The 24,487-nt window shown below is 46.7% G+C and overlaps 1 protein-coding gene and 1 pseudogene across 3 annotated transcripts in view; one reads left to right on the top strand and one right to left on the bottom strand.

Annotated features, from left to right (window-relative positions):
* Positions 1-2,983: 2,983 nt before the first annotated feature.
* SLC4A5 (solute carrier family 4 member 5) overlaps positions 2,984-24,487 on the top strand; it is a 93,575-nt gene continuing 72,071 nt past the window's right edge. For 2 of the 3 annotated variants that reach the window (XM_089326286.1, XM_089326285.1), the window contains exons 1-2: positions 2,984-3,057; positions 11,050-11,241. In XM_089326286.1, coding sequence (XP_089182412.1) covers positions 2,985-3,057; positions 11,050-11,241 — 265 coding nt within the window. In that variant the 5' untranslated portion in view covers position 2,984. Of the gene's footprint in view, positions 3,058-11,049; positions 11,242-22,647; positions 22,791-24,487 lie in introns of those variants that run through there. The other variant, XM_070068888.2, reaches the window with a different exon arrangement.
* Positions 5,167-6,999, bottom strand: LOC108176327 (glycine cleavage system H protein, mitochondrial pseudogene; annotated as a pseudogene).

The following is a 24,487-nucleotide window of genomic DNA, read 5'->3' on the forward strand; positions in this document are numbered from 1 at the left end:
CATCTTAACTACTAAGTGCCTGCCTCTCTTCTAACATTTTAACTTTCCAAGAGTTCCTTCCTATTCTTTGAAAGTCTCAGGTTATAGTAGTCTGCTTTGTTGTTTTTGTCATGGTTACAATGTTCTTCATGCCTCCTTGAAAATGTTAAACAGTTTAATGGTTTCTTTTCCTGTCTAGATTGCACCAAGGTCCATGATTGGATTTTCTCTTTTCCTGTTTGTTTTGATCTCTGTCATTCTGGCAGTTCTTGGTTAGTCACTCATATTTTGGAGCGGAACTGTCCATGTGGACGAACTGGATCTGTTGAATGATAGATTTACAGTGGGGCCGGCGCCGCAGCTCGCTAGGCTAATCCTCCGCCTGTGGCACCGGCACCCCGGGTTCTAGTTCTGGTCGGGGCACCGGATTCTGTCCCGGTTGCTCCTCTTCCGGTCCAGCTCTCTGCTATGACTCAGGAGTGCAGTGGAGGATGGCCCAGGTCCTTGAGCCCTGCACCTACATGGGAGACCAGGAAGAAGCACCTGGCTCCTGGCTTTGGATCGGGCAGCGGTGCCAGCCGTGGTGGCCACTTGGGAGGGGAACCAATGGAAAAAGGAAGACCTTTCTCTCTGTCTCTCTCTCTCTCTCACACTGTCTAACACTGCCTGTCAAAAACAACAACAACAACAACAACAACAACAAAAAGATTTACAGTGGACAATTGGATGAGCCCTCACCATTGTGTTAGAGGTCCCCAAAATGTCAGAATCTGCAAATCCTCCCAATTCCCGCCTGAGGGTCTAAGCTGCTTTTGTGTTCTAGGAGCCTAGCTATCCAAGGGCCTTCTGAGTTAACCCCTTCATCTTCTGGAATAGCAAGGGTATTCTGGAGACTGAGCCCAGAAGAGACATCTGAGGATTTAACTGATTTTCAACAAAATTGTTTTCAGCCCCTCGCTGCTTCCTGTCTTCAGAAGTACCTACCCACTCTTGACTTACTCTTTATCTGTTTTTGAGAACTATTTTTCATAAGAAAGGCTATCTAGTGCTTGACATTTTGGATAAAACTTTTTTTAAGATTTTATTTATTTATTTGAGAGGTAGAGTTACAGAGAAAGGCAGTTACAGAGAAAGAGAGAGAGAGAGAGAGTCTTCCATCCACTGGTTCACTTTCCAAATGGCTGCAACGGCTGGAGCTGAACTGATCTGAAGTCAGGAACCAGGAGCTTCTTCCAGGTCTCCCATGCAGGTGCAGGGGCCCAAGGACTTGGGCCATCTTCTACTGCTTTCCCAGGCCCATTAACGGGGTGTGGATTGGAAATGGACCAGCACTTATATGGGATGCAAGGATCTCAGACTGTGGCTTAACCTGCTATGCCATGACACTGGCCCCCTAGGCAGTAATTTAATCTCTGTGCCTCATTTTCCTCATCTGTAAGATGGGAATAATGCTACTTCATAGGGTTGTTGAGAAGGTTCAATTAAATCAGCCTTCAAAACACTTAAAATTGAGCATGGAACATAGCCATGGTAGCTATTACTATCTACACTTTAAAACCTGTTGGCATATAGTTTTCTCATGGGATTCTCTTATAATTTTTTTAATTCTCTGCTATATTTTACTGATGTCTCTTTTTTATTCCTTATGTTGATTACTTGTGAATATTCTTTTCTTCTTCATTAGTCTTATATAGCTTGTCTTTTTAATAACTTTTTCAAACAATTGCCTTTGGATTTACTAATGCTGTCTATGCTTGATTATTTTCTTTTTTTTAAAAAAAGATTTATTTTATTTATTTGAAAATCAGAGTTACAGAAAGAGGTAGATACAGAGAGGGAGGTAGGTCTTCCATCCATTGGTTCACTCCCCAGATGGCTGCAACATCCGGAGCTGAGCCGATCCGAAGCCAGGAGCCAGGAGCCTCTTCTGGGTCTCCCATGCGGGTGTAGGGATCCAAGGACTTGGGCCATTTTCTACTGCTTTCCCAAGCCATAACAGAGAGCTGGATCAGAAGAGGAACAGCTGGGACTAGAACCAGAGCCCATATGGGATGCCGGCACTTCAGGCCAGGGCGTTAACTCACTGAGGCACAGTGCCAGCCCTTGATTATTTTCTATTTCATTAGTTTTTGCTTTTTATCTTTTATACTTTCTTTATCTCTTCTACTTTCTTGGGGTTTTCTCTCCTGTTTTTCTGGCTTCTTGTGAATATTTATCACATGTATTTCCTTCCATCTCTCCCCTCCCTCTGTTCTTCCTTTTCTTCCCTCCCTTTTTCCTCTGATATGCTGCATTCCATAAGTTTCATATGTAGTAGCTGTGAGTGTTGAATTCTAAATATTTAATAATTTCTTTGTGGTTTCCTGTTAAAACTATGTTCAGGGACGGTGCCGCAGCTCACTAGGCTAATCCTCCACCTGCAGCGCCGGCACCCCAGGTTCTAGTCCTGGTCGAGGCGCCAGATTCTGTCCCGGTTGCTCCTCTTCCAGTCCAGCTCTCTGCTGGGCCCAGGAGTGCAGTGAAGGATGGCCCAAGTGCTTGGGCCCTGCACCCCATGGGAGACCAGGAGGAAGCACCTGGCTCCTGGCTTCAGGTCGGCACAGCGCGCCGGCCGCAGCGGCCATTGGGGGGACGAACCAACGGAAAAGGAAGACCTTTCTCTCTGTGTCTCTTTCTCTCTCTCACTGTCCACTCTGCCTGTTAAAAAAAAAAAAAAAAAAAAAAAAAAAACTATGTTCAGAAAGTATATATTAAAAGTATGATAAATTGACTGACCTAAATTTATCTAGGTTTTCCTGTGACCTAGTATGTGTGCTCTTGTTGTGAACGTTCCATTTGTACTTGAAAAAGAGGTGTGTTTGTTATTGGAGATCCATGAGATTCTTCTTTTGCTTTAATTTTGTATTAGCTAAGGTCTTCTACTTTATGTATTTGATCATTTCTCCTGGAAATCCTTGTTTGCCACATACATTTTTAAGGCTATGTTCATCTTTTACTTTATAGTCATGAAGGTGGAGGAGAAGGCTGGGGTAGGAAAGCTGGACCCCACCAACTACAGGAGTAGATGTCGGGACCAAGGTAAGACCACTTTGAAAGCTTGACGCAAATCCTTGGAGTGACTGAGAAGTGTCCTTTCAACAGCTCTTCCAGCTGGAGAATCTGGAGGGCCATTCCCTTGTCCTGACTCACCCACAGTGCCTCCTTGAAGCTGGTGGGACCAGCGCTCATCATGTCCTAAAGGGATCATGTGGTCAGGCTGGAGACAAGAAGCTGCCATTTTGCCTGTATGAGTTGGGGTATAGCTTCTTCCCCCAATACAAAATTAAACTCACCTCATTTTATAAGATCTACAAACTGTAATAAATGCCAAATGTCAGCATCTTATAGATTCTGCAAACCTCAGTTTGCAGATTCTGCAAATCTCAGTTGGTAGCAGGATAAGATGATGTTGAGAAGGGCATTTTTCCTGCTCCAGAATTGCTGACTCAGAGGCTCCAAGTCTCCTTCACTTGACAGAAGCAGCCACAGGGGTTCTGCAGAGGCAGCCAGACAGGCTGCTGCCCACACCATTACCCCCGACCCACTTTGAGGCAAACACTAACCTTGCTGCCCAGCAAGATGCTTGCTGAGCTGTGGAATGGGTAGAACCACTCTGGAACTCTTAACTGAAACGAATGTAGTAAGGATTGCCTAGGCGAGCATGGTATTTGTCCTGAGCTAACCTTTGCAAGATGCTCACAGTGAGAGGTGGGTGCTGTAGAAACAGCAAGGAGCCTGGGCATGGGGAAAGGCAAACCATTCCTCGCGGCTCATTAGCTCAACAGCAGCGCTTTGTTGATTACGATCAGAGCCCGGAAAAGGTGGGACCATTTAGATCCAGAACAGTAAGTAAAATATTTCCCTGACTGATGTCTCCCCCAATTGCCTTAATAACCAGATTCTTTCTGAGTATAGCCCCAATCACAATTTTCATAATTATGTTCCTACATGATCTCTTTCTATGTTCTCAGAGGATTTTCATTCCTCCGTTACAGATGAAGACAGCAAGTCCCAGGGAGGCAGGACGGCCACAAACAAGTCAGGGGCACACCAGGGAGCACCCAGGGCATCTGTCTCTTGGGCAGAAGCCTTTCTTGTATACTGGCTGCTTCTCATTCCATTCCCTCAATCAAGGGTAAAGAATAGGAACACTTCCCTGGAAAACCCAAGCATGCTGAGCCCTTTGAGTGCAACTATTTCTCTCTCAATACTGATGATCACTGCTTCCCTCAACTTACAGCTTGCTTCAAGGATGAGCATAGGAGAGGAAGTCCCCTCCAACTAGGGGCAATGGAGTGGAGGAAGGAAGAGCAGCAGTCACTCTGATACTGGTCCCCTGGGAAGGGAGGCTGCATTTCATCAAAATTTCCATGTACTTCATCCTCATTACACCCAGGAGAGACTAGGAGTCCAGAAAAGCACGTGAATGGGTGAGCTGTGGTTTTAGAGACATTTGGACACGAATGTCCAGGTAAACTGACACTCTACTTCTGTGTGGTATCTCTAGACCATGGCCAAAAATTTTCTTCTTATTCCACTCCATTCGTTTTAATTCAGCATTTTATATCATTCCATTTTCTCTCTTCTATTAACATACCAAGTATACCTCTTTTTTAATGAGGAAGTTGCAAATTTTCTTATGTTTCTTATTTTGCTGCAGGGCTGCTGCTTCATTGTATTAAATGGCATCAGCAAATGCAGTATATTGCAAAATTAAGATAGCATTGTTCTTTCTCTGGCACTAACAAAAACTGTTCTGCATTCCCAGTTACTTCCGATGGAAAGATCATTACATATTTTGACCCCAATCCAGGGAGGTTATAAGCAAGTGACAATATTACATAAGGCTTAAGATAACAATGGTTGTCCTTGAATTACATTATGTGTAGAACTAGGTTTTTACCACAGATAAATTCATGTGTTCTGAATACTAGTGCCTAGAGCCTAGTGTAAAAATCACAAAGTATTGTGGAAAAATATGCATGTTATGTTCATCTGCCGCATATTATGCATATTGTGTTCATCATTACAAAGTTAGCAGATATTTTCTTCCAGTAGTAGAGTTGAAAGTAGTATCTCTTCCCATCAATATCGCTAAAAGTTGCTATTTTAAGTTCTATCTGCCACTAATTTAAGATAATTGTGCTGGATTAAGTTATTCCATACTAGTTCATGTAAGGGTTCCACTTTCATTCCTCAATAGATTTTATGTATTTCTCATAGGCTTCTTCACTCATTAGTTCATCTGGTTCTGAAGGGTTACTCAGTGTCAGCTTGATCAGCCAACCCTCTTCATAACAAGATTTGTTGACGAGTCCTGGGTTTTCTGCAAGGGCTTCATTAATTTCAGTTATTTCTCCTGATAGAGGAGAATAGAGTTCACTAGCAGCTTTCACACTTTCCAAAGCAGCAAACTCATCTTGTTTTTCCAATTTTGTCCCAACTTCAGGCAGATTACAATAAGCAACATCTTATTGCAAAAACATCTTATTTGCAAAAATTGCTGATTCCCACTGCTCCAATACCATTTTCTGTTGTTATCCATTTTTGTTTCTTTGTGAATTTACATATCGAGAGCAGAGCAGTTCCTGTGCATAGCATCCAGACGGTGCCCTCCTGTAGTCACCAGGGCAGAGGCGAGCAGGGTGCGGCAGGCCCAGCAGACGCGGCCTGCACGCTCAGCACCACTTGCAGTGCCGTGTTCGCAGGGGTACCAAGGGTTGCCACCCAAGTATACCTCTTTTTTTTTTTTAAGATTTATTTTATTAGGCGGCGCCATGGCTCAATAGGTTAATCCTCTGCCTGCGGTGCCGGCACACCGGGTGGGACTAGAACATCCGGGTCGGGGTGCCGGATTCTGTCCCAGTTGCTCCTCTTCCTGTCCAGCCCTCTGCTATGGCCCGGGAGTGCAGTGGAGGATGGCCCAAGTACTTGGGCTCTGCACCTGCATGGGAGACCAGGAGAAGCACCGGACTCCTGGCTTCGGATCAGCGCGGTGCGCCGGCCGCAGCACACCGGCCACAGCGGCCATTGGGGGGTGAACCAACGGAAAAGGAAGACCTTTGTCTCTCTCTCTCTCTCTCACTGTCCACTCTGCCTGTCAAAGAAAAACAAAAACAAACAAAAAGATTTATTTTATTTATTTGAAAGAGAGAGAGATACGGAGAGGTCTTCTACCTGCTGGTTCACTCCCTAGATGACCACAATGGCCAGAGCTGTGCCAATCCGAAGCCAGGAGCCAGGAGCTTCTTCTGGATCTCCCACATGGGTGCAGGGGCCCAAGGACTTGGGCCATCTTCTACTGCTTTCCTATGCCATAGCAGAGAGCTAGATCAGAAGAGAAGCATCCAGGACTAGAGCCAGCACCCATATGGTCTGCCGGCGCTTCAGGCCAGGGCTTTAACTCGCTGCATCGCAGCACCAGCCCCAAGTATACCTCTTTAAAAAAGTTTTTCTAGGGGCTGACATTGTGTTACAGCAGGTTAAACTGCCACCTGCAATGCCAGCATTTCATATGGGTGCCAATTTCTGTCCTTGCTACTCTGATTCCAATTCAGCTCTTTGCCAGTGTGCCTGGGAAAGCAACAGAAGATAGCCCATGTGCTTGGGCTCCTCCTACCTATGTGGGAGACCCAGATGAAACTTCTGGCTCCTGGCTTTGGCCTGGCCCAGCCCTGACGATCGCAACCATTAGGGGAATAAACCAGCAGATGGAAGATCTCTTTCTCTGTCTTTCTCTCTCTGTCTCTCTCTGTCTCTCTCTCTAATTCTGCCTTTCAAATAAATAAATCTATATGCCATGATCAATCAGTACATTGTTTCCTGGAGTGGGTTTTTGGCACAATGGTTCAGATACTGCCTGAGGACACTTGCATCTCATATCAGTGTGCCCAGGTTTGAGTACTCTCACCACTCCTATTCCAGCTTCCTGCTAATGCACACCAAGGTGATGGCAGAAGTAGTTGGGTTCCTTCTATCCATGTGTCAGAACCAGATGGAGTTCTGGGCTTCTGGCTTTGATTGATATTGCCAGCATTTGAGGAATGAACTAGCAGATGGAATCTATCTATCTATCTATCTATCTATCTATCTATCTATCTATTTATCTATCTATGTAATCTATCTCAATGATTCTGCCTTTCAAGTAAATAAAAATGTTTAAAAAATGATAACTACATTCTTTTAACACAATACCATTTTAATTAGCATGAAAAATACTTAGGCATAAACCTAACAAGATATATACAGGATCTGCATAAGGAAAACTGTGAGACTGATAAAAGAAATCAAATATCTGGGTCAGGTGTTTGGCACATTAGTTGAGATGCTGTTCAGGATGCCTGCATTCAATTTCAAAGTGCTTGCATTTGACTCCCAGCTCTGCTTCTGATTCCAGGTTGTGCACTATCAGAGAATTATACATTAAACAACAAAGAAATCCACTATACACCTATTAGAATACCTAAAATAAAAAAAAAAGAACAACCTGGCAATACCAGGTGGTGGTGAGGATTCAGAACAATAGGAATGCTCTCCCATTGCTAGCAGGAATGCAAGTGATATAAGCTTTGTGGTAGACAGCTTGGCAGTTTCTTACTATGAAACTATGTTTAGCTTAGTAAAAACCAGGAATCATGTTCCTAGATATTTACCCAATTGAGTTGAAACTTGTCTCCATGTGGAAGCCTGTACATTAAGTGTTCATAGCTGCTTTAAACCATCCAAACTGGAAGCCACCAAAAGGTCCTTCAGTAGGACGGTGGATAAACAAACTATGATCCATCCATAGAATGTAATCTGAGCTATCAAGCCCTGATAACACAGGGAGGAAATGTAAATGCATATTTCTGATTAAAAGAGCTGGTGTGAGAAGGCTATACACTGGATGATTTCAACTTTATGATATTTTGGAAAAGGAAAAATTATAGAGATAGTAAAAAGGAGTTTGGGTGAAGAGAGGGGGGATGAATAGGTTGAACACGATGTTTAGTGTAGTGGAAGTTTTCTGTATGACACAGCAGTGGTAGAGGCATGCCACTATGCATTTGTCCAAACCCATAGGAGTTCTGTACAACAGGAGGAGTGAACTTCAATGTAAACTGTAGATTATAGTTAATAATGATGTGTCAATATTGGGTCACTAATTGTAACACACAAGCCATACCCATACAAGATGTTAATAATAGGGGAAACTTTCCAGGTGTGGAGGTGGGGTAGAGATGAGGGTAGATACATGGATTTCTGTGTACTGTCTACTCAGTTATTCTGTAAATCTAAAGCTGTGCTAAAAATACTCTATTATTTTACAAATTGTTGGCTGAGTCAAGACAACACTGATGTTAGCCTGGTGACAGCAGGTCCTCACTGAGAGCCGTAGGAGCTGCAGCTGTCTCTGTGTGCCTGTTACCCAATGTTACCTAGAAAACTGGCTTTTTAAAAATATTTATTTATTTTCATGTTATTTGGAAGGCAAAGATGGAGGATTGGTTCCATTGGTTCACTCCCCCAGGTACCCACAATAACCAGGCCAGGGCTAGGGTGAAGTCAGGAGTTCAAGACTCAGTCTGGCTCTCCCACACAGGTGGCAGGGACCCAAATACTTGAGCTATCACTCGCTGCCTCTCAGGGTGCACATCAGCAGGAAGCTCTGTCAAGAGCAGAGGAGCTACAGCTTGAACCAGACACTCTAACATAGGCATCCCAGATGGCATCTTTCTTTTCTTTCTTTCTTTCTTTTTTTTTCTTTCTTTCTTTCTTTCTTTCTTTCTTTCTTTCTTTCTTTTTTTTTTTTTTTTTGAAAGGTAGAGTTAGAGAGAGAGAATCTTCTATCCATTGGTTCACACCCTAAATGACTGCAACATCTGGAGCTGGGCTAGGCCAAAGCCAGGAGCTCGGAGCTTCTTCCGGGTCTCCCACATAGGTGCAGAGGCCCAAATACTTGGGTCATCTTCTACTGTTTTCCCATGTGCATTAGCAGGGAGCTGCTGGATAGGAAGTGGAGCAGCCAGGACTTGAACCGGCATCCACATAGGATGCTGGGGTCACAGGCAGCTGCTTTACTGGCTATACCACCGTGCTACAATGCTGCCCCCTTCCCCCCAAATGGCCTCTTAATCACTGTGCCAAATGCCTGCCCTGACAATTTGGCTGCTGCTGCTACTGCCTTTTTTTTTTTTTTTTAAGATTTATTTATTTATTTTGAAGGAATTACAGAGAGGCAGAGAAGAAAGAGAGACAAAAGTCTTCCATCTGCTGGCTCACTCCCCAAATGGTTACAATGGCTAGAGCTGGGCCAATCCGAAGCTAGGAGCCAGGAGCTTCTTCTGGCTCTTTCCCAAGCCATAGCAGAGAGCTGGATTGGAAGTGGAGCAGCGGGGACTTGGACCAGCACCCATATGGGATGCCAGCACTGCAGGAGGCGACTTTACCCGCTGTGACAGAGCACCAGCCCTACAATCTGGCTTCATAGTAGAAATCTGAATTAGGGTTATTGGTAACTCCAGTTCTTGAAAATTTTAGTTTGTACAGCTTTGAGAAACTCTTAATAATTCAATTTTCTGAGAAGTACTTTTCTATTAAGTAGCCACACAGTGCTATAAAAATGATTCAGGCTGGCGCCGTGGTTCAATAGGCTAATCCTCTGCCTACAGCACTGGCACACCGGGTTCTAGTCCCGGTCGGGGCGCTGGATTCTGTCCCGGTCGCTCCTCTTCCAGTCCAACTCTCTGCTGTGGCCCAGGAGTGCAGTGGAGGATGGCCCAAGTCCTTGGGCCCTGCACCCGCATGGGAGACCAGGAGAAACACCTGGCTCCTGGCTTCGGATAAGCGCAGTGAGCCGGCCACAGCAGCCATTGGAGGGTGAACCTACGGAAAAGGAAGACCTTTCTCTCTGTCTCTCTCTCTCTCTCACTGTCCACTCTGCCTGTCAAAAAAAAAAAAAAAAAAAGATTCAGAGGGGACCAGCATTGTGTCATAGTGGGTAAAGACCCTTCCTGAGCCGGCGCCGCGGCTCACTAGGCTAATCCTCCGCCTAGCGGCGCCGGCACACCGGGTTCTAGTCCCGGTTGGGGCGCTGGATTCTGTCCCGATTGCCCCTCTTCCAGGCCAGCCCTCTGCTGTGGCCAGGGAGTGCAGTGGAGGATGGCCCAGGTGCTTGGGCCCTGCACCCCATGGGAGACCAGGAAAAGCACCTGGCTCCTGGCTCCTGCCACCGGATCAGCGCGGTGCGCCGGCCGCAGCGCGCTGGACGCGGCGGCCATTGGAGGGTGAACCAACAGCAAAGGAAGACCTTTCTCTCTTTCTCTCTCTCTCACTGTCCACTCTGCCTGTCAAAAAAAAAAAAAAAAGACCCTTCCTGCAATGCCAGCCTCCCATATGAGCACCGGTTCCCGTCCTGGCTGCTCCATTTTCCATACAGCTCCCTGCTCATGTGCCTGTGAAAGCAGTGGAAGAATACCCAAGTGCTTGGGCCCCTGCACTCACGTAGGAGATCCGGAAAAAGCTCCTAGCTTCAGCCTGGCCCAGCCCTGACCATTGTGGCCATTTGGGGAATAAACCAGCAGATGGAAGATCTCTCTCTCTCCCCCAACCCTTCCTCTCTGTAACTGCGCCTTTCAAATAAATAAAATAAATCTAAAAAAAAAAAAATCAGTGCAAATGCATTTGATTTCTACCATAACAACCAAAGAGGGGACTTGGTGTTTTGGACTGTGTCCAAGTGTTCCACTGAGGGACTTGCTTCTGGGCCATGTGTCATAAGCTATATCCATCTAGTCATCACCGCTCTGGAGAAGCAGAAGGAGAGACAGGAGTTCTGCTCATGCTAGCAGAATTCTAATCATGGCACCAAGGCTATCCCTCCCAGCAACTGTTGAGTTGGTTCAGAAATGGAATTCTGTCAAGCCCAAGCCTGGGGCAGTGGCTCCATCCAGGCACGCCAGGTCTTTCCTGTCTTTGTAACTGATGGATGTTTTGGAGAAATGCCAGTTCTCAGTGACTCTGCCTTCCCTCCCTTTTGTGCTGTGCCCACAGGCTGCCCTTCCATCCACCTTGGGCTTCCAGTCCCTAGTTACTCTCAAAGAAAAAGTGACCAGAAGGGACATCTTTCAGGACTGCAAAAAGTCCGCTGGAGCGTGCAGCCAGACAAGCAACAACACGAGCTGACCAGCCCCGGGAGTGAGGTCGGCAGGCAGGACAGCAGCGTGGATCTTATCAGCAGGACTCGTAAGTTTCTCGGGCACGTTTTGGGGAGCCATCTTCAGCTGGTGGGGTCCTGCCAGCCTGGCAGGGCAGAGGGGCTTCTCAGGAGAATGTGGGCAAGGCCGCAGGTGCAGTGCTCCTGTTGTCTGTGGACACTCTCAGGCAGCCTGACACCCTCTGTCCGGTAACTGAGACCTCCTCTCAGATCGACTGTTGATTTCGTGGTGTAATCTTTGGAATCATTTCCCTCATTTCCAAACTCTTGGAGCCACATGACCATTGCCCTAAGAACAGCTAACGTGACTGTTCAGCACAAGCTGTGCTCAGTAAGCTGAATGCCTCATTTCATTACCTTCCCACCCTCTCCTCACCTGAGCCTAAAGGAATGGTGCAGAATTTTGCAGTCATCCTACATTGTTGAGACCCCTTGGAAGCTTTCCCCCGGGACAACAAAGACCTCTTAAGCTACCTTCTTCACCTGTAGAAATCAGTTCTGGGCTAACTAAGAGTCAGCCTTTTGCTCTTTCCTGTGGAAAGAAAATTATCAGTCATGAGGAGTAAAGAAGACTGGGATCCCCAGAGCAGAGCTGTGACATTTTACTCTTCCTAGACTTTACTGATGTCTCTGAGGACATGATTTCACTCCCAGCATATCCAAAGCCTCCCTAATAAATGATATTTAATCAGTTTCTACTATACACAAGGGGACTTCACAATATGCATGGAAATCAGAAGATTAAGTTTATTTTGCACAAAAATTCTTTAAAATCCATGCATAGTTTTTTCATAGTATGTATTTTTCAAGAACTTTTTGAAGACCTGTCATGTTTTCGCTGCCTTGAGCCTGGCAAAATTAGTTTATTCTACCATTTTGCACCTTCAAAGGAGGGTCAGAGGCAGTGACTATGTCTTAATGTCCCAGCAGGAGCCCTGATGCACCTCCTCCCAAGGCCACTGGAGCCACCCCAACCCTGTATCCCTGTATTAGCACCAAGTCTATGAAGTCCTGTGGGACTGGGGCACTGAGGGGTGGGGGTGGGGGTCCTTTGGAGGAGTCCAGTGTAAGAAAGGGCTCCAAATAAAATACAACATGGATGCACACATGCATGTGCACATGAGCACACATATGCTCAGTGCCAGGAACATCAGAGACCAGGAAGAGAGGTCTGATTGGAAGACTTGCTCCCCATGTGGGTTCTGGGTGCCTCACACATGGTCGCTGGGTATTCCCTTCACCCCACTGCCTCTCCCACAGGCAGGGCTGAGGTTGTCCTTTAAAAGCTGAGTCCCTGCCGAGCTGGAGGAGAAGAATCAGTTTAGAGTAGCTGTTCTCTGCTAGAAGGGTCAGGAGGAGCTGACAGCACATGTCACAGGACTGGCTATGTATGGTGGACTTGACATTGCTTTGGTGATATCTGGTGCATTTGAGGAGACAGCTTTTTAACTGGTAACCCAAGGAGAGTGTTGAGTTCTTTGGCATAGATGTACATTTGGTACATTTCTTTCATTGCCTACTCTTCCCATACCATGTGCATTAATGGCTTGTGCCTGGCATGGCTGTGGAACAGGGGAGAGAGGAATGCAAGAGCCTGGGAGCCACAGAACATCAAGCTATGTCTCATAAAGTCAGAGCCTTTTTTATTACTGTTAAAGATTCATTTATTTTATTTGAAAGGCAGGGTTACAGAGAGAAGGAGAGACAGAGAGAGAGAGAGAGATTTCCCTTCTGCTGGTTCGCTCCTCAGATGGCCACAATGGCGGGGCTGGGCCTGGCCAAAGCCAGGAGCGGCAGGACTTGAACTCTGCTCATATGAGATGCTGGCATCTCGGGTGATGACCTAACCTGCTCTGCCACAATGCCGGCCCCGGTCTGGGCCTTTTAAAGGGAAAGTTAATTCTTATGGACCCATGATAACATAGTTTATATTTGTGCAGCTCCAAGGAGCCGCATATCCCAGGTTGAGAAACAATATCTTAAATAACTAGTGTTTTATTCCATGAAAATGTACTCTAGTTGTGATTTGCAACAAAGAAAAATTTTCCCTTATATCTGAGTCTTTACAGTGTGATTATCAAAATGGAAATACAGCATTTAAAAGCTTAAATAGAACTCACTTTCCCCCAAGAATACATTCCAGACCCTGGTTCCTTGACCCTACAGAGCCTGCTGCTGCAGTCAACAGCTGCAGAGAACTTTCTGTAGCCTGTGGGGGCTGGCTTGGCTTCTGCCAGGCTCCATGGGGTCATCGAAGGCTCAACCCTCATTCACTTCTTCGAAGCAGAACAGGTGTCATATGTGTGATGCAGATATAAGCCCTGTTCCTGCCACATCAGAGGATCAGTGCCAATGTCCCGTGGAAAGGAGAATAAGACCGTGCTGGAGTCACTCGTAGCATCTGGATAACTTCCTGCATCTCCCACTTTCCTTTGCTGTGGGGCACCAGGCCACATGTGTTTTTCCTCTCATGTGTCTTCTCTGTTCTGTTAATCCATCTGAATGGACTAGGCAGGAGTCCTAGCTGGCCTGGCCACATAACCCAAGTGGAAGCTCTGACTTCAGAGGAGAGGGGCATCCCATGGGATGTAGGGTCTGACTGGGGTGGGGTGGGGTGGCTAGATGTGGCTGGACCTGAGCATCAGATGGGCTGTGCAGATGAAGGATTGAGAGGAGATGCTTTAAGGTCCTGTCTCACAAAACCACCAAGACTATGCGCGAGTGAAGGGCTTTGCAGCTGTGAAAGCACTCTGCCAATGATTGTCTATTATGGTTAAGGAAATGTATGCTATTAATACTCATAACTAGGAAGTTGAAGCAAATACCAGGTAACTTTGATTCCTTTTAGAGAGATCTGTGAGGGTACCTTTAATACACACTCTAGGGTGCCTGTCAATGCCTCAACAGGTCAGGGGCAGGAAGGAGGCCAGCCCAGGCCTCCTGGTCCTTCTCCTGCCTCCATGATGTGCACATGGAGCCCTGTTTCAGAGTCGCCCTCTGGGTCATCTCAGAACCCCTTGGAGAAAACCTCTCATACCTGGGAAGATAGGCCCACATAGGCGTGAGGTGCAAGCACGGTGGGCTCACAGGGAACAATGAGAGGAACAAAAGGATGTGCATGTAGGCCAAGGTAGTAAGTGGTGTTGGGTGGAGGCAACACAGGTTTCCTGGAGCAGGTAACACCTGGGTGAAGTCTTAACTAAAAATTATCTAGAGAAGACAACTGAGAGAATTAAATAAAGAAAATGTACCTTTCTTTTTTTTCTAGCTTTATTGAAATATAATTGATAAAAAAATTATATAGTATTCCTCCTTACTTGTGAAGGATAAATCCCAAGATCCCCAGTGGACACCTAAAACCACAGAGAGCACATAACCTTATCTATACTGTGTTTTTCCTGTCATTCATACCTATGATAAGGTTTAATTTATAAATTAGGCATGGTAAGAGATTAGCAATAACTAATAATGAAACAGAAAAATTATAACAACATACTGATATAAAACTCACGTGTGTGTGATCTCTCTCACAATCTCTCATGGTATCTTCCTCACTCTTCTTGCCATAATGTGATATGATATGGTGTTCAGGTAATCAATGGGAGTAAGGTGAACGATACAGGTATTGTTCAGGAGTTGCTTGAACACAAACACTATGATTCTGAGACAGTTCATCTGGTAAACCAGACAGCTATCTCTTTGACACACTGATTTCAATTTTTGTGGATATATACCCAGACATGGGATTTTTGGATCATATGGCAGTTTTTGTTTTTAATTTTTTGAGGATTCTTCTTTCTGTTTTCCAATTTTCATTCTTCCCAGCAGTACAAACGGATTCTCTTTTCTCCTCACTCATAATAAAAGAGATTATTTATTTATTTATTTATTTGAAAGGTAGATATACAGAGAGAGCGAGAAAGAGAGACATCCTTCACCCACTGGTTCACTCCCCAAATGGCTGCAATGGCCAGTGCTGGTACAGGCTGAAGCCAGAAGCCAGAGCTTCTTCCAGGTCTCCCACATGGGTGCAGGAGTCCAAGCATGTGGGCCATCTTCCTCTGCTTTCCCAAGTGCATTAGCAGGGAGCTGGATTGAAAATGGAGTAGCTGGGACTGGAATGGGAGCCCATATGGGATGCCAACACTGTAGGCAGAGGCTTAACCTTCCACAACACAGCACTGACCCCACCTCTTGTGAGACTAGCCATCCTAACAGGTATAAGGCAATGTCTCATTATGGTTTGATTAGTGATATTGAGCACTTTTCACATACCTGTTAGTCGTTTATGTGTCTTCTCTGGAAAAATATATGTTCAGGTCTCTTGTACATTTTTATATCAGATTTTTTGTTTTTATTGTTGTTGTTTGCTATTGAGTTGTATGAATTCCTCATACAATTCAGCTATTAATAATTTATCTTATATATTATTTGCAAGCATTGTCTCCCATTCTGAAGGTTGGCTTTTCATTTTGTTGATCACTTCCTTTGCTGTACAGAAGCTTTTCATTTTGATATAGTCCCATTTGCTTATTTTTGCTTTTTTTAATCTGTGCATTTGGCCTCATACCCAAAAAACATTGCCAAGATAATGTCAAAGAGTTGTCCTCAGTTTTCTTTTTGGGATTTTTACAGTTTTATGTTTTCTATTTAAGTCTTATTTTAAAGATTTATTTATTTATTTGAAAGGCAGAGTGACACAGAGAGGGAGAGAGAGAGATACAAATCTTCTATCCACTGGTTCACTCCCCAAATGACTGTGACCCTGGGGCTAGTCCAGCCCAAAGCCAGGAGCCAGGAACTCCAGCCAGGTCTCTCACATGGGTGGCAGGGTCCCAAGAACTTGAGTCATTATCTGCTGCCTCCCAGGATGCAGAACAGCAGGAAGCTGGGTCGGATGCAGAGGAGCCAGAACTCCAACCAGGCACTCTGATGTGGCATGCAAGCACCCCAAGTGGCTTCCTAACCACCACACCAAATACCCACCCCAATCACTATAGCTTTGTAATAGTTTGAAATCTGGCAAAACACATCTCAATTAATTTTCATACCAACACCAAAAAGGAGATAGTATTATCCTGTCTTCAGATTAGGAAACCAGGGTCCAGCGAGATGTAGGATGTTGGTTGATAATCAGTGAAGCTGGACAATGAGGTCTGCTGGCTTCGAAGCCTGTACCCTTCCACCAAGCTCCTTTCCTTTGTAACAGAAGGGAGAAAACTGATTGGCTGCAGTGCTGGACATGGTTGAGAATTTTGTCTTTCCAAGTAGCCAAGCTCCTTATAGTGACAGAGATAGGTAGTGTCACACCCCGTCTTCGTGGAGGAACGACACAGGACCCTGCGCTGTTCTTTTGTCTGCTCGGCCCTCCCCGGGTTTGCTGCTGGTTCTTCCCGGGTTGGCTACCGTCCCTCCCACCTCCGTGGAAGGGCGGTTCTCCCTAGCCACTTTCCCCACTTCCGCGGGGGAGCGGCACACCGCCAGCCGGCTCTCTCGGGGGCTGCACAGGTATTCCTTCAGATAGATGTTCCTGGTGCATGTTGTCTCTCTCCTTTATAGTCCTCTTCCGCCAATCCCAACTCTGCTACCCACATGCCGAGTACACTGCTCTCCTCCAATCAGGAGCAGGTCCTGCTGTTTATTGGTTGAACTGGAGGCAGCTGTGTAGAAGCTGTTTCCTCCTCTCCCAGCGCCATATTGTGGGAGAGCAGATGCATAGAATAAGTCTTAATTCCAGTAACTTAGTCTAGTCCGAGTTGCTCCCCACAGGTAGGAAGGGAACAATATGCCATATCACTGGTTCATGTGTTCTTGTCTCTCCTTTCCATGCCTCCTCCAATGTTAACATGATTTAGGGACCCAGTACAGATCACATATGATGAACAGAATCAGTAAGCACTGCAGGGACTCAATGAGAGCTATGTTTTCTACCCAGGAGGAAAATGTATTTTCTGGTTCTGAGAACCTCTTAAGAGGTCAGTAGCAATAAGAGGATTAGGAGCAGCTGCAGAAAGATGGTTGCACTTCTGCTTTTCAAAGGTATTCACAAGACTAGAGTCACTCGCCAATAATATCAAGCAAGCCCGACCTGTGTGGGCAGACCCTGGAGTCCAGTGTTCTCATCAATAGAGGGAAAGGTTATTGTAGGGTAACCACTGCCTCAGTCTGCCCAGGACTGGGGACTTTCCCAGTACAGAGGAAGAAGAAACTTTAGTGCTAAAAACAGGTCAGTCCTAGGCAAATTGGATGGTTAGTGACACTAAGTTCTTACAAATTCCTAAATGAGATATAAATTCATATAGTTTATGGCAGGCACTTAGCATGCCATTGGTTCACTTTGTACACATTAGCCCAATCTAGGAGCATAGAATTCAAAGCTTCCTCTGCAAGTGGTCATTTGTTTGGTTTTGTTGCTCCCATTGGTGCTGAGAAGCTTATGAAATCCTCCTGATGGGAGAGCTATGGAAAAAAAAGTTAAGGCCTTCTTCAGCATGCTAGGTATTGAACATCTCTGGGGTCACTAAAAGAGCAAAATTACCCCCAGATAAAGCAGGTAAAGAAAAAAAATAAAAGGCTCTTTTGTCTACAGAAGCTGGAACCTCACATGGTTCCAGGGTCTCAGAACCAAAGATATGTTTCATCTTTCCTTTGTTTCTCTGTTTCTGATGAGGAGGGAGCAGGTTGGGATACAAGACAGAGGTTAGGCCAGGCTAAAGCTAGGAGCCAGGAACTCCATCTGGGTCTCCCTCATGGGTGGCGGGAACCCAAGTACTTGGGCCATCTTCCGCTGCTTTCCCAGGTGCATTAGCAGGGAGCTGGATCACAAGCAGATCAGAAGCAGAACTGCTGCAAAATGGAATGATGACATCTCAAGTGCTGGCTCTGTGGGTTAAGCTGTTGCTGGGGAAGACACCCACATCCTATGGTTCCAGTCCTGGCTTTTCCACTTCTGATCCAGCTTCCTGCTAATGTGCCTGGGGAAGCAGTGAAAGTTGGCCCAAGTACCAACGTGGGAGACCCAGATGGAGTTCCTGGCTCCTGGCTTCCGCCTGGCCCAATCCCCAGCCATTGTGGACATTTGGGGAGTAAACCATCAGATGGAAGATCTCTTCCTCTCTCCCTCTCTTTCTCTCTCACTTTCTCTGTCCCCCCTTTCTTTGTGTCATTCTGCCTTTCAAATAAAAATAAATACACTTTAAAAAGAAGAGGACAGAGTTCTCTAAAGAGTTCTGAGGCAAGCTGTTTCAAACATTGGACCTTTTAGAGCTTGGAGCTTTAAAATGGGGAGGTTTCCTCACTTTTGTCTACTTAACACTTTGGATCTTGGAGGGAGGAGTTCTGGGGAGAAAGGGGAAGAGGAGGAAGGAGAGGAATGAAGAATGAGGATCATTCCAGACCGTTTAGCCCCACCCCTGGGGAGGGGGAGCAGGAAAGCAAATCAAAGTCTCCCCAAATAAGCCTATACTTACTCTTCCCTCTTCTTGTCCTTTGGCACCTTAAAAGCTGGATCTCCTGGAATCACCAGCATCTCCAGCAGTTCACCTAAACACAGACAGAAGTGTGAACAGGAACCCTGGGACTGCAGGGGGAAACCCAGGGGAGGGCCCATGGTGGCAAGTGAGCCCAGAGCAGTCCTGATAGACATAAGGGTTTGTAACCTGTTGCTGCAGAGTTATCTGGCACAGACTGTGGCCTCCTTGCCGCATTTTGGGGGAGGTCTCTGCCTTTGCTTAAATGACTGGCCCTAAATCCCGCCCATCCTGTCCCTGGTTTCACATCTTTTGCCTCCAGGAGTTCTGTCCTTCTTGGGTTTCCCCAGATGAGGTCACTTAAGGCATATATGTGAGCAGCAGACCTCACTGAAGGTTTGGGACCATGGAGGGGTTTTACACTGCAGAGAGAAGACAATTTTCAAAATGAAATATCAGATAGCCCTTATCGGAAGACTTTTTTTTTTTTTCAAGATTTTTATTTGTTTATTTGAGAGGTAGAGTTATAGACAGTGAGAGGAAGAGACTGAGAGAAAGGTCTTCCGTCTGCTTGTTCACTCGCTAAATGGCTGCAACTGCCAGAGCTGGGCCAATCCGAAGCCAGGAGACAGGAGCTTCCTACAGGTCTCCCACATGAGTGCAGGGGCCCAAAGACTTGGGCCATCTTCTACTGCTTTCCCAGGCCATAACAGAGAGCTGGATTGGAAAAGGAGCAGCTGGGACAAGAACCAGCGCCCATATGGGATGCCAGCACTGCAGGTGGAGGATTAACCTACTGTGCCACAGTGCCAGCTCCTCTGACCCAGGGGAATGTCCTCCCTTCCTCCAGGCCCAGGTTTCTTTCTAAGACTTATTTATTTGAAAGGCAGAGTTAGAGAGAGAGAGAGAAAGAGAGGCAGAGAGAGAGAGAGATCTTCCATCTGCTGGTTCACTCCCCAGATGGCCACAAAGGCTGGGGCTGGGCCAGGCCAAAATCAGGAGCCAAGAGCTTCTTCCAGGTCTCCCACATGGGTGCAGGGGCCCAAGCACTTGGGCCTTCTCCCTCTGCGTTCCCAGGCCATTAGCAGGGAGCTGGATGGGAAATGGAGCAGCCAGGACTCAAAAAGGTGCCCACATGGGATGGCAGCAGGCGTTGCAGGCAGTGGCTTCACCTGTTAGGCCACAACGCCAGCCCCAGCTTTCTCTCACTGACCCTCCTTTCTCTCTGTAGCCTGCTCTGCCTTAGCTTCATGCCCCGTCTCTTAACCATCACCAGTTCCTTCTTACTCTGTGCTCATTACAGGGACTCAACATTCTTTTATAACTTTGAGTTCTCAAAAAGATTCTCCATATAAAGAATTTCATATAAGGGGGATTCGTGATTAAAAAGGTAATTTATCACAGTGTCAGAAACTTGGCTTAGACAAGAAGGGAGGGAGAGAGCAGGAGGGGGAAGGAGGTAGAAGAGAAGAGGAGGGAGAGGAGGGGAGGGGGGACTTCTTGTTGGCTCTTTTCTTGCTGAGGCTAATCCCAGCTGATGTGCTCATGAGTGTTAATCAGTCAAATTCACTCACCCAGCAAATATTTATTGAGTGCTCCTGCTGTGTGAGCCCAAGTCAGGGGCCAGCAGCTTCTGAACAAGACAGAGCCTGACCTTGCAAAGCTGACTGTCTGGCAGCTCCTTGTGAAGCTTGAGAGAGAGGGACTCTCTGAACGGACTCACCCAGAGCGGAGGGACACAGGATTGTGTCCTGACGCTGGCTTCCTGGTAATCTCAGTGCCTCTGGGTCTTTACTAGTAGTTGAAGTCTGTGCTGTTTGCCCAGTTGCAGTCCAGTAGAGCAATCTGTGCTTTGCTTGTCGGGTGAACGTTCAGTGCCCCCCAGTGAAAGCAGGCTTCTGTGTGTTTTTCTAGTACATTCTCTGAAGCTCATGTCTGCTATCCTTGGGTTTCTCCCAATGACCGCTGGTTGAATGGGTTCCTACAGTTGGGCCACACTGTGTGACTCGCTATTAGCTACAGTAGAAAGGCTGTGGCCTGTGGTGATTCTCATTACAAGGATTAACTTGTGACATGCTGCATGCTGGTGGGACCCGCATTAGAGACCCTGATCCAATAGCCCAGCGTGTGGTAAGCTAAATCTTCTGTGTGCAGAAGGGAGGGGCAGGGAGAGGAAGGGGGTCTGGGGGAGGAGGCGCTGAGGGAAGCCTGAGAGTTTAGAAGCTGAAGAGGACCAAGCCTTGGAATGTTTAGGGGGACAGACTGATCTACCTGCTGGCAGGTGAGATTGGAATAGCAATCTCGTTTACTGAGGGACTGGTATATGTGGAGTGCTGTGCCACCCATATCGCATCTATTATCTCATTTAATCCCCACTGCAATATAGGGAGCTACATGTGATTATTCCCACTTGATGAGTAGGGAAAGTAAGGCTCAGAGACCTAAAGCCTTGCCAAGATCCTGCTGCTAGTAATTAAGTAGAGACAAGAGATGAATCTGCATCTGGGCTCTTAAAGCGCATCAACAGAACCCTATGGTGTCCTTGGCAATCGTCTGTGGGTGTTGAGCTCGCCGGTAGCCTCCGGCTTAGTGTAGCCTTCAGTGTCCCTGCTCAGCAGCACCCAGGAGGGCTGGGCCAACCTCAGCCACAGTGCAGGGCTACCTGGACAGCCCAAGGTTCTCCAACAGGGTCGCCCTGCCCCTGACTCCCCACCAAGATAGAAACTCCTGGGATGCCCACTACAGGGGTCCATGTGATGGTGGCTTTGCTTGGAGCCCAGCCCTCTGCTTCCATTTTCTCAGCTGTAAAATGGGTTGGCTTGACCCTCAAGCCTGGAGGTATGAAACTGGGATCAATGGAGTCATCCAATGGGGCAGTGTAGGGTGGAGGATGTTGAGCGGGGGCATTAGCCCTTCCTCTGGCTCCACTGACCTGCACTGTGACCAGGGGATACCCTCTGTGCCGTAAATGGGTCTTGATTTTCTCATCTGTGAAACAAAGGGTTTGGACTCAATCATCGCTAAGCTCCCTTCCAGCTCAGAGACTTAGTGGATTCAGAGTTTGGAGCTCCCTGGAGTGGCCTCCGCTCAGTGACCTCTGCTCAACCTTGGCACATGCTAAGTACTCAGCAAGCACTTGTTGGACCAAACCCAGGAGATTAGAAGTTTCTCCAAAGAGCAGAATAAGTCCCTGTGGGGTTCACCACATGCCATGAAGTCACTAGCTCCCCCTGTCCATGATTTCTCAGAAAAACACCCACTGAGTGATGACATTGGGGGCTTTCTCTTGGAGGTGCACAAACAGAAAGAGGATCAGGAGTTTGGGCTTAAAGTTGGAAGGGCTATATGGAACATTAGAACCAAGTATTGCTTGCTGTAAACCGTGAGGCCCCACAGTAAGCACCCACCTCCTCCGCTGGGGCTGTGCAGCCCTGCCAGGCCACTCTCCACCCAGCTCACCTGCGGCCAAGGCTCTTAAGGAGGCCCCAGGGAGTCTCAAGGCAAATCCTACCTCTGCCTTTATAAAGGGGACCGTGGAGAGGCGTCTGGGCTCTCCTTGAGCCCCCAGCAGGCAGGCAGGAGGGTAAAGGCGCTGTTCTGCCAGTCCTCTCGCAAGTCTTCAGCTGCCACCGCCCCTGCTGTTTGGAGACCCAGATTCCTGCCTGAGCAGCCACTGAAGCCACGGAGCCCTCCTCTCCAATACGCCTGAGATCTCCATCTCTCTCTCTGTGTGTGTGTGTGTGTGTGTGTGTGTCTTTATTTCACTATTAGTAGTTTTTTCCTCTTTCAGATACACAATTTCACACAATCTCTCTCCCATTTATCACATCTTTACTGTCTGCACATAGACCTCTCTTTCCACCTCCCAAGTCTTTCACACATTCCTTTTTCTCTCTCTTTCCCTCTCCCTCCCCCTCCCACCCTCCCTCTCTCCCCCCTCCCCCCACCCCTCCTCTTTCCTGGTGCTTAACTGGAAACAAGAGTGAGTTTGTTGTGGAAGGAAGAGGACTCTGAAGGCAGCCACCAGGGTGGCCGAAGCAGAAACAGGCTGGGGCCAGAGGCAGTGCTGACAGCCAGAGACCCCAGCGCTCAGCCGTTCCAGGGAGCAGGTAATGCCCTCGACAGAGCCTGCCAGGCACCACAGGCACGGAGGCCCACAGAGTCGGTGCATGCCTGTGCCTGCCTCTTCTCCGAACCGCGTGTGGTCTGGTGTGGCTGGAGTTGGGCACTGGGTAGGGACACTAAGGACCAAGCAAGGCAGGTTGAGCCCGACCACAAGGGATGTTGTGAGACCTGGCCTCTGACCCCAGGGTTTAGAAACAGACAGCATTGAAGGATTTTCACCTGGAGAGCAGCCTGACTAAATCTACATTCTAAGGAGTAATTCTTGAAATCTGATCCCAGGGAAAACTGGTGTGGCCCTCCAGAATCAAGCAGTCATATTTTTCTCCCAGTACGAAGGAGAAGGTTATGTTCCCACTTATTGAATTTTCTTCTATGAAATTTTCTTAAACCTTTGGTGTCTGCTAGCAAGTGTCAGCATTCAAGAAGCCAATGGAAAGAATATAAAATAAAAGGAATAAAAAAGTGCAGAAATAGGAGGGTACTTCCAGAGGTCATGGAAAATGAATTAAAAGATAAACTTATTTTGATGTGAAATTATTTTGAAATTCTTGCAGTCTTTCTTGTAACACGTATTCTCCATGAATTTTTTGAAGACTCTTGGTAAAATTCATTGATCTACATAGAGATAAATTAAGAATGTCTTCTGCTAATAAAATTATTTCAAACTCACGTGCACAATATTTTATCTTACTGCTCAGTGCACCGTGACTCCCAGGAGTCCACCACCTGAATGTGTTTGAAATGGTTTAAAAGAGCTCTGTTGCTATGCAGGGGGTGGGGAAGGAGGGAGCATTTGGGGGCAGCGGGGCTGTGGCTGCTAGTGCAGTGACAGGAGCAGGAGGTGATGAGAGCCCGAACCAGTATTGTGGCAATGGGCTGGGGAAAAGAAATGGCAAAAAATGCATCAGATTGAAAATGGAAGAAGTTAGTGTCCAATTGGATGTGCATAGTGAGAGAGAAGTCTTCAGGAGCAAATCCAGTGTTTCTTGTCTGGATGGCTGGGTAATTAAGGGGGCTATTAAGCAAAATAGAGGACAGCAGCATTGGGATGTTGGAAGATGGGACACAGAGCTGCGTTGACGCCAGCTCCCAGAACTCTCAGGTGGCAGTTAGAATGCTTAACACAGGGCCTGGAGACACGGGTGAGCTAGTTTATAAATTTTCAACATAAAGAACACAAGCCATCCTGGAAGAGAGATCAAGGAAGAATGCTAGGGATGACTGAAATTTAAGTGTTAGCTAGGCAAGAGGAGCTGGGGAAAGATATTGAGAAAGAATCTTCAAAGACTGAGGAAAAATAGCAAGTACCAGGTTGCACAAGAGTAACTTCAATTCAGAGGGAGCCGCCAGCACCACTGACATCCCAGAGGGCTAAGTCAGACCTAGCTTCACAGTGCCATTAGTTTGATTCATTTATTTAATATATTGGCTTCACAATAGGATAGCAGGAGGGATCTGAGGGCAGGAGTTGCAAACTTGGGTATGTACTGTAAATGAATTAGCAAAGTAGAAGTAGAGAGTGGTGGAGGCAGTGGCAAATGAGAAACTACCCACCAGCAAGACAGCCATAACCCTGTTCCAGTTGATGGTTTAGAAGTACAAACACAGGCATAGTCATCAGAGCCTCTGAATTTTCCAGGAAAGTTAGAGATGTGGATTTTTATATGAAACCTCACAAGTA

Source organism: Oryctolagus cuniculus, chromosome 2 (assembly GCF_051225735.1).
Source record: "Oryctolagus cuniculus isolate XC-2025 breed Fujian yellow rabbit chromosome 2, ASM5122573v1, whole genome shotgun sequence".
NCBI classification, from domain to species: domain Eukaryota; kingdom Metazoa; phylum Chordata; class Mammalia; order Lagomorpha; family Leporidae; genus Oryctolagus; species Oryctolagus cuniculus.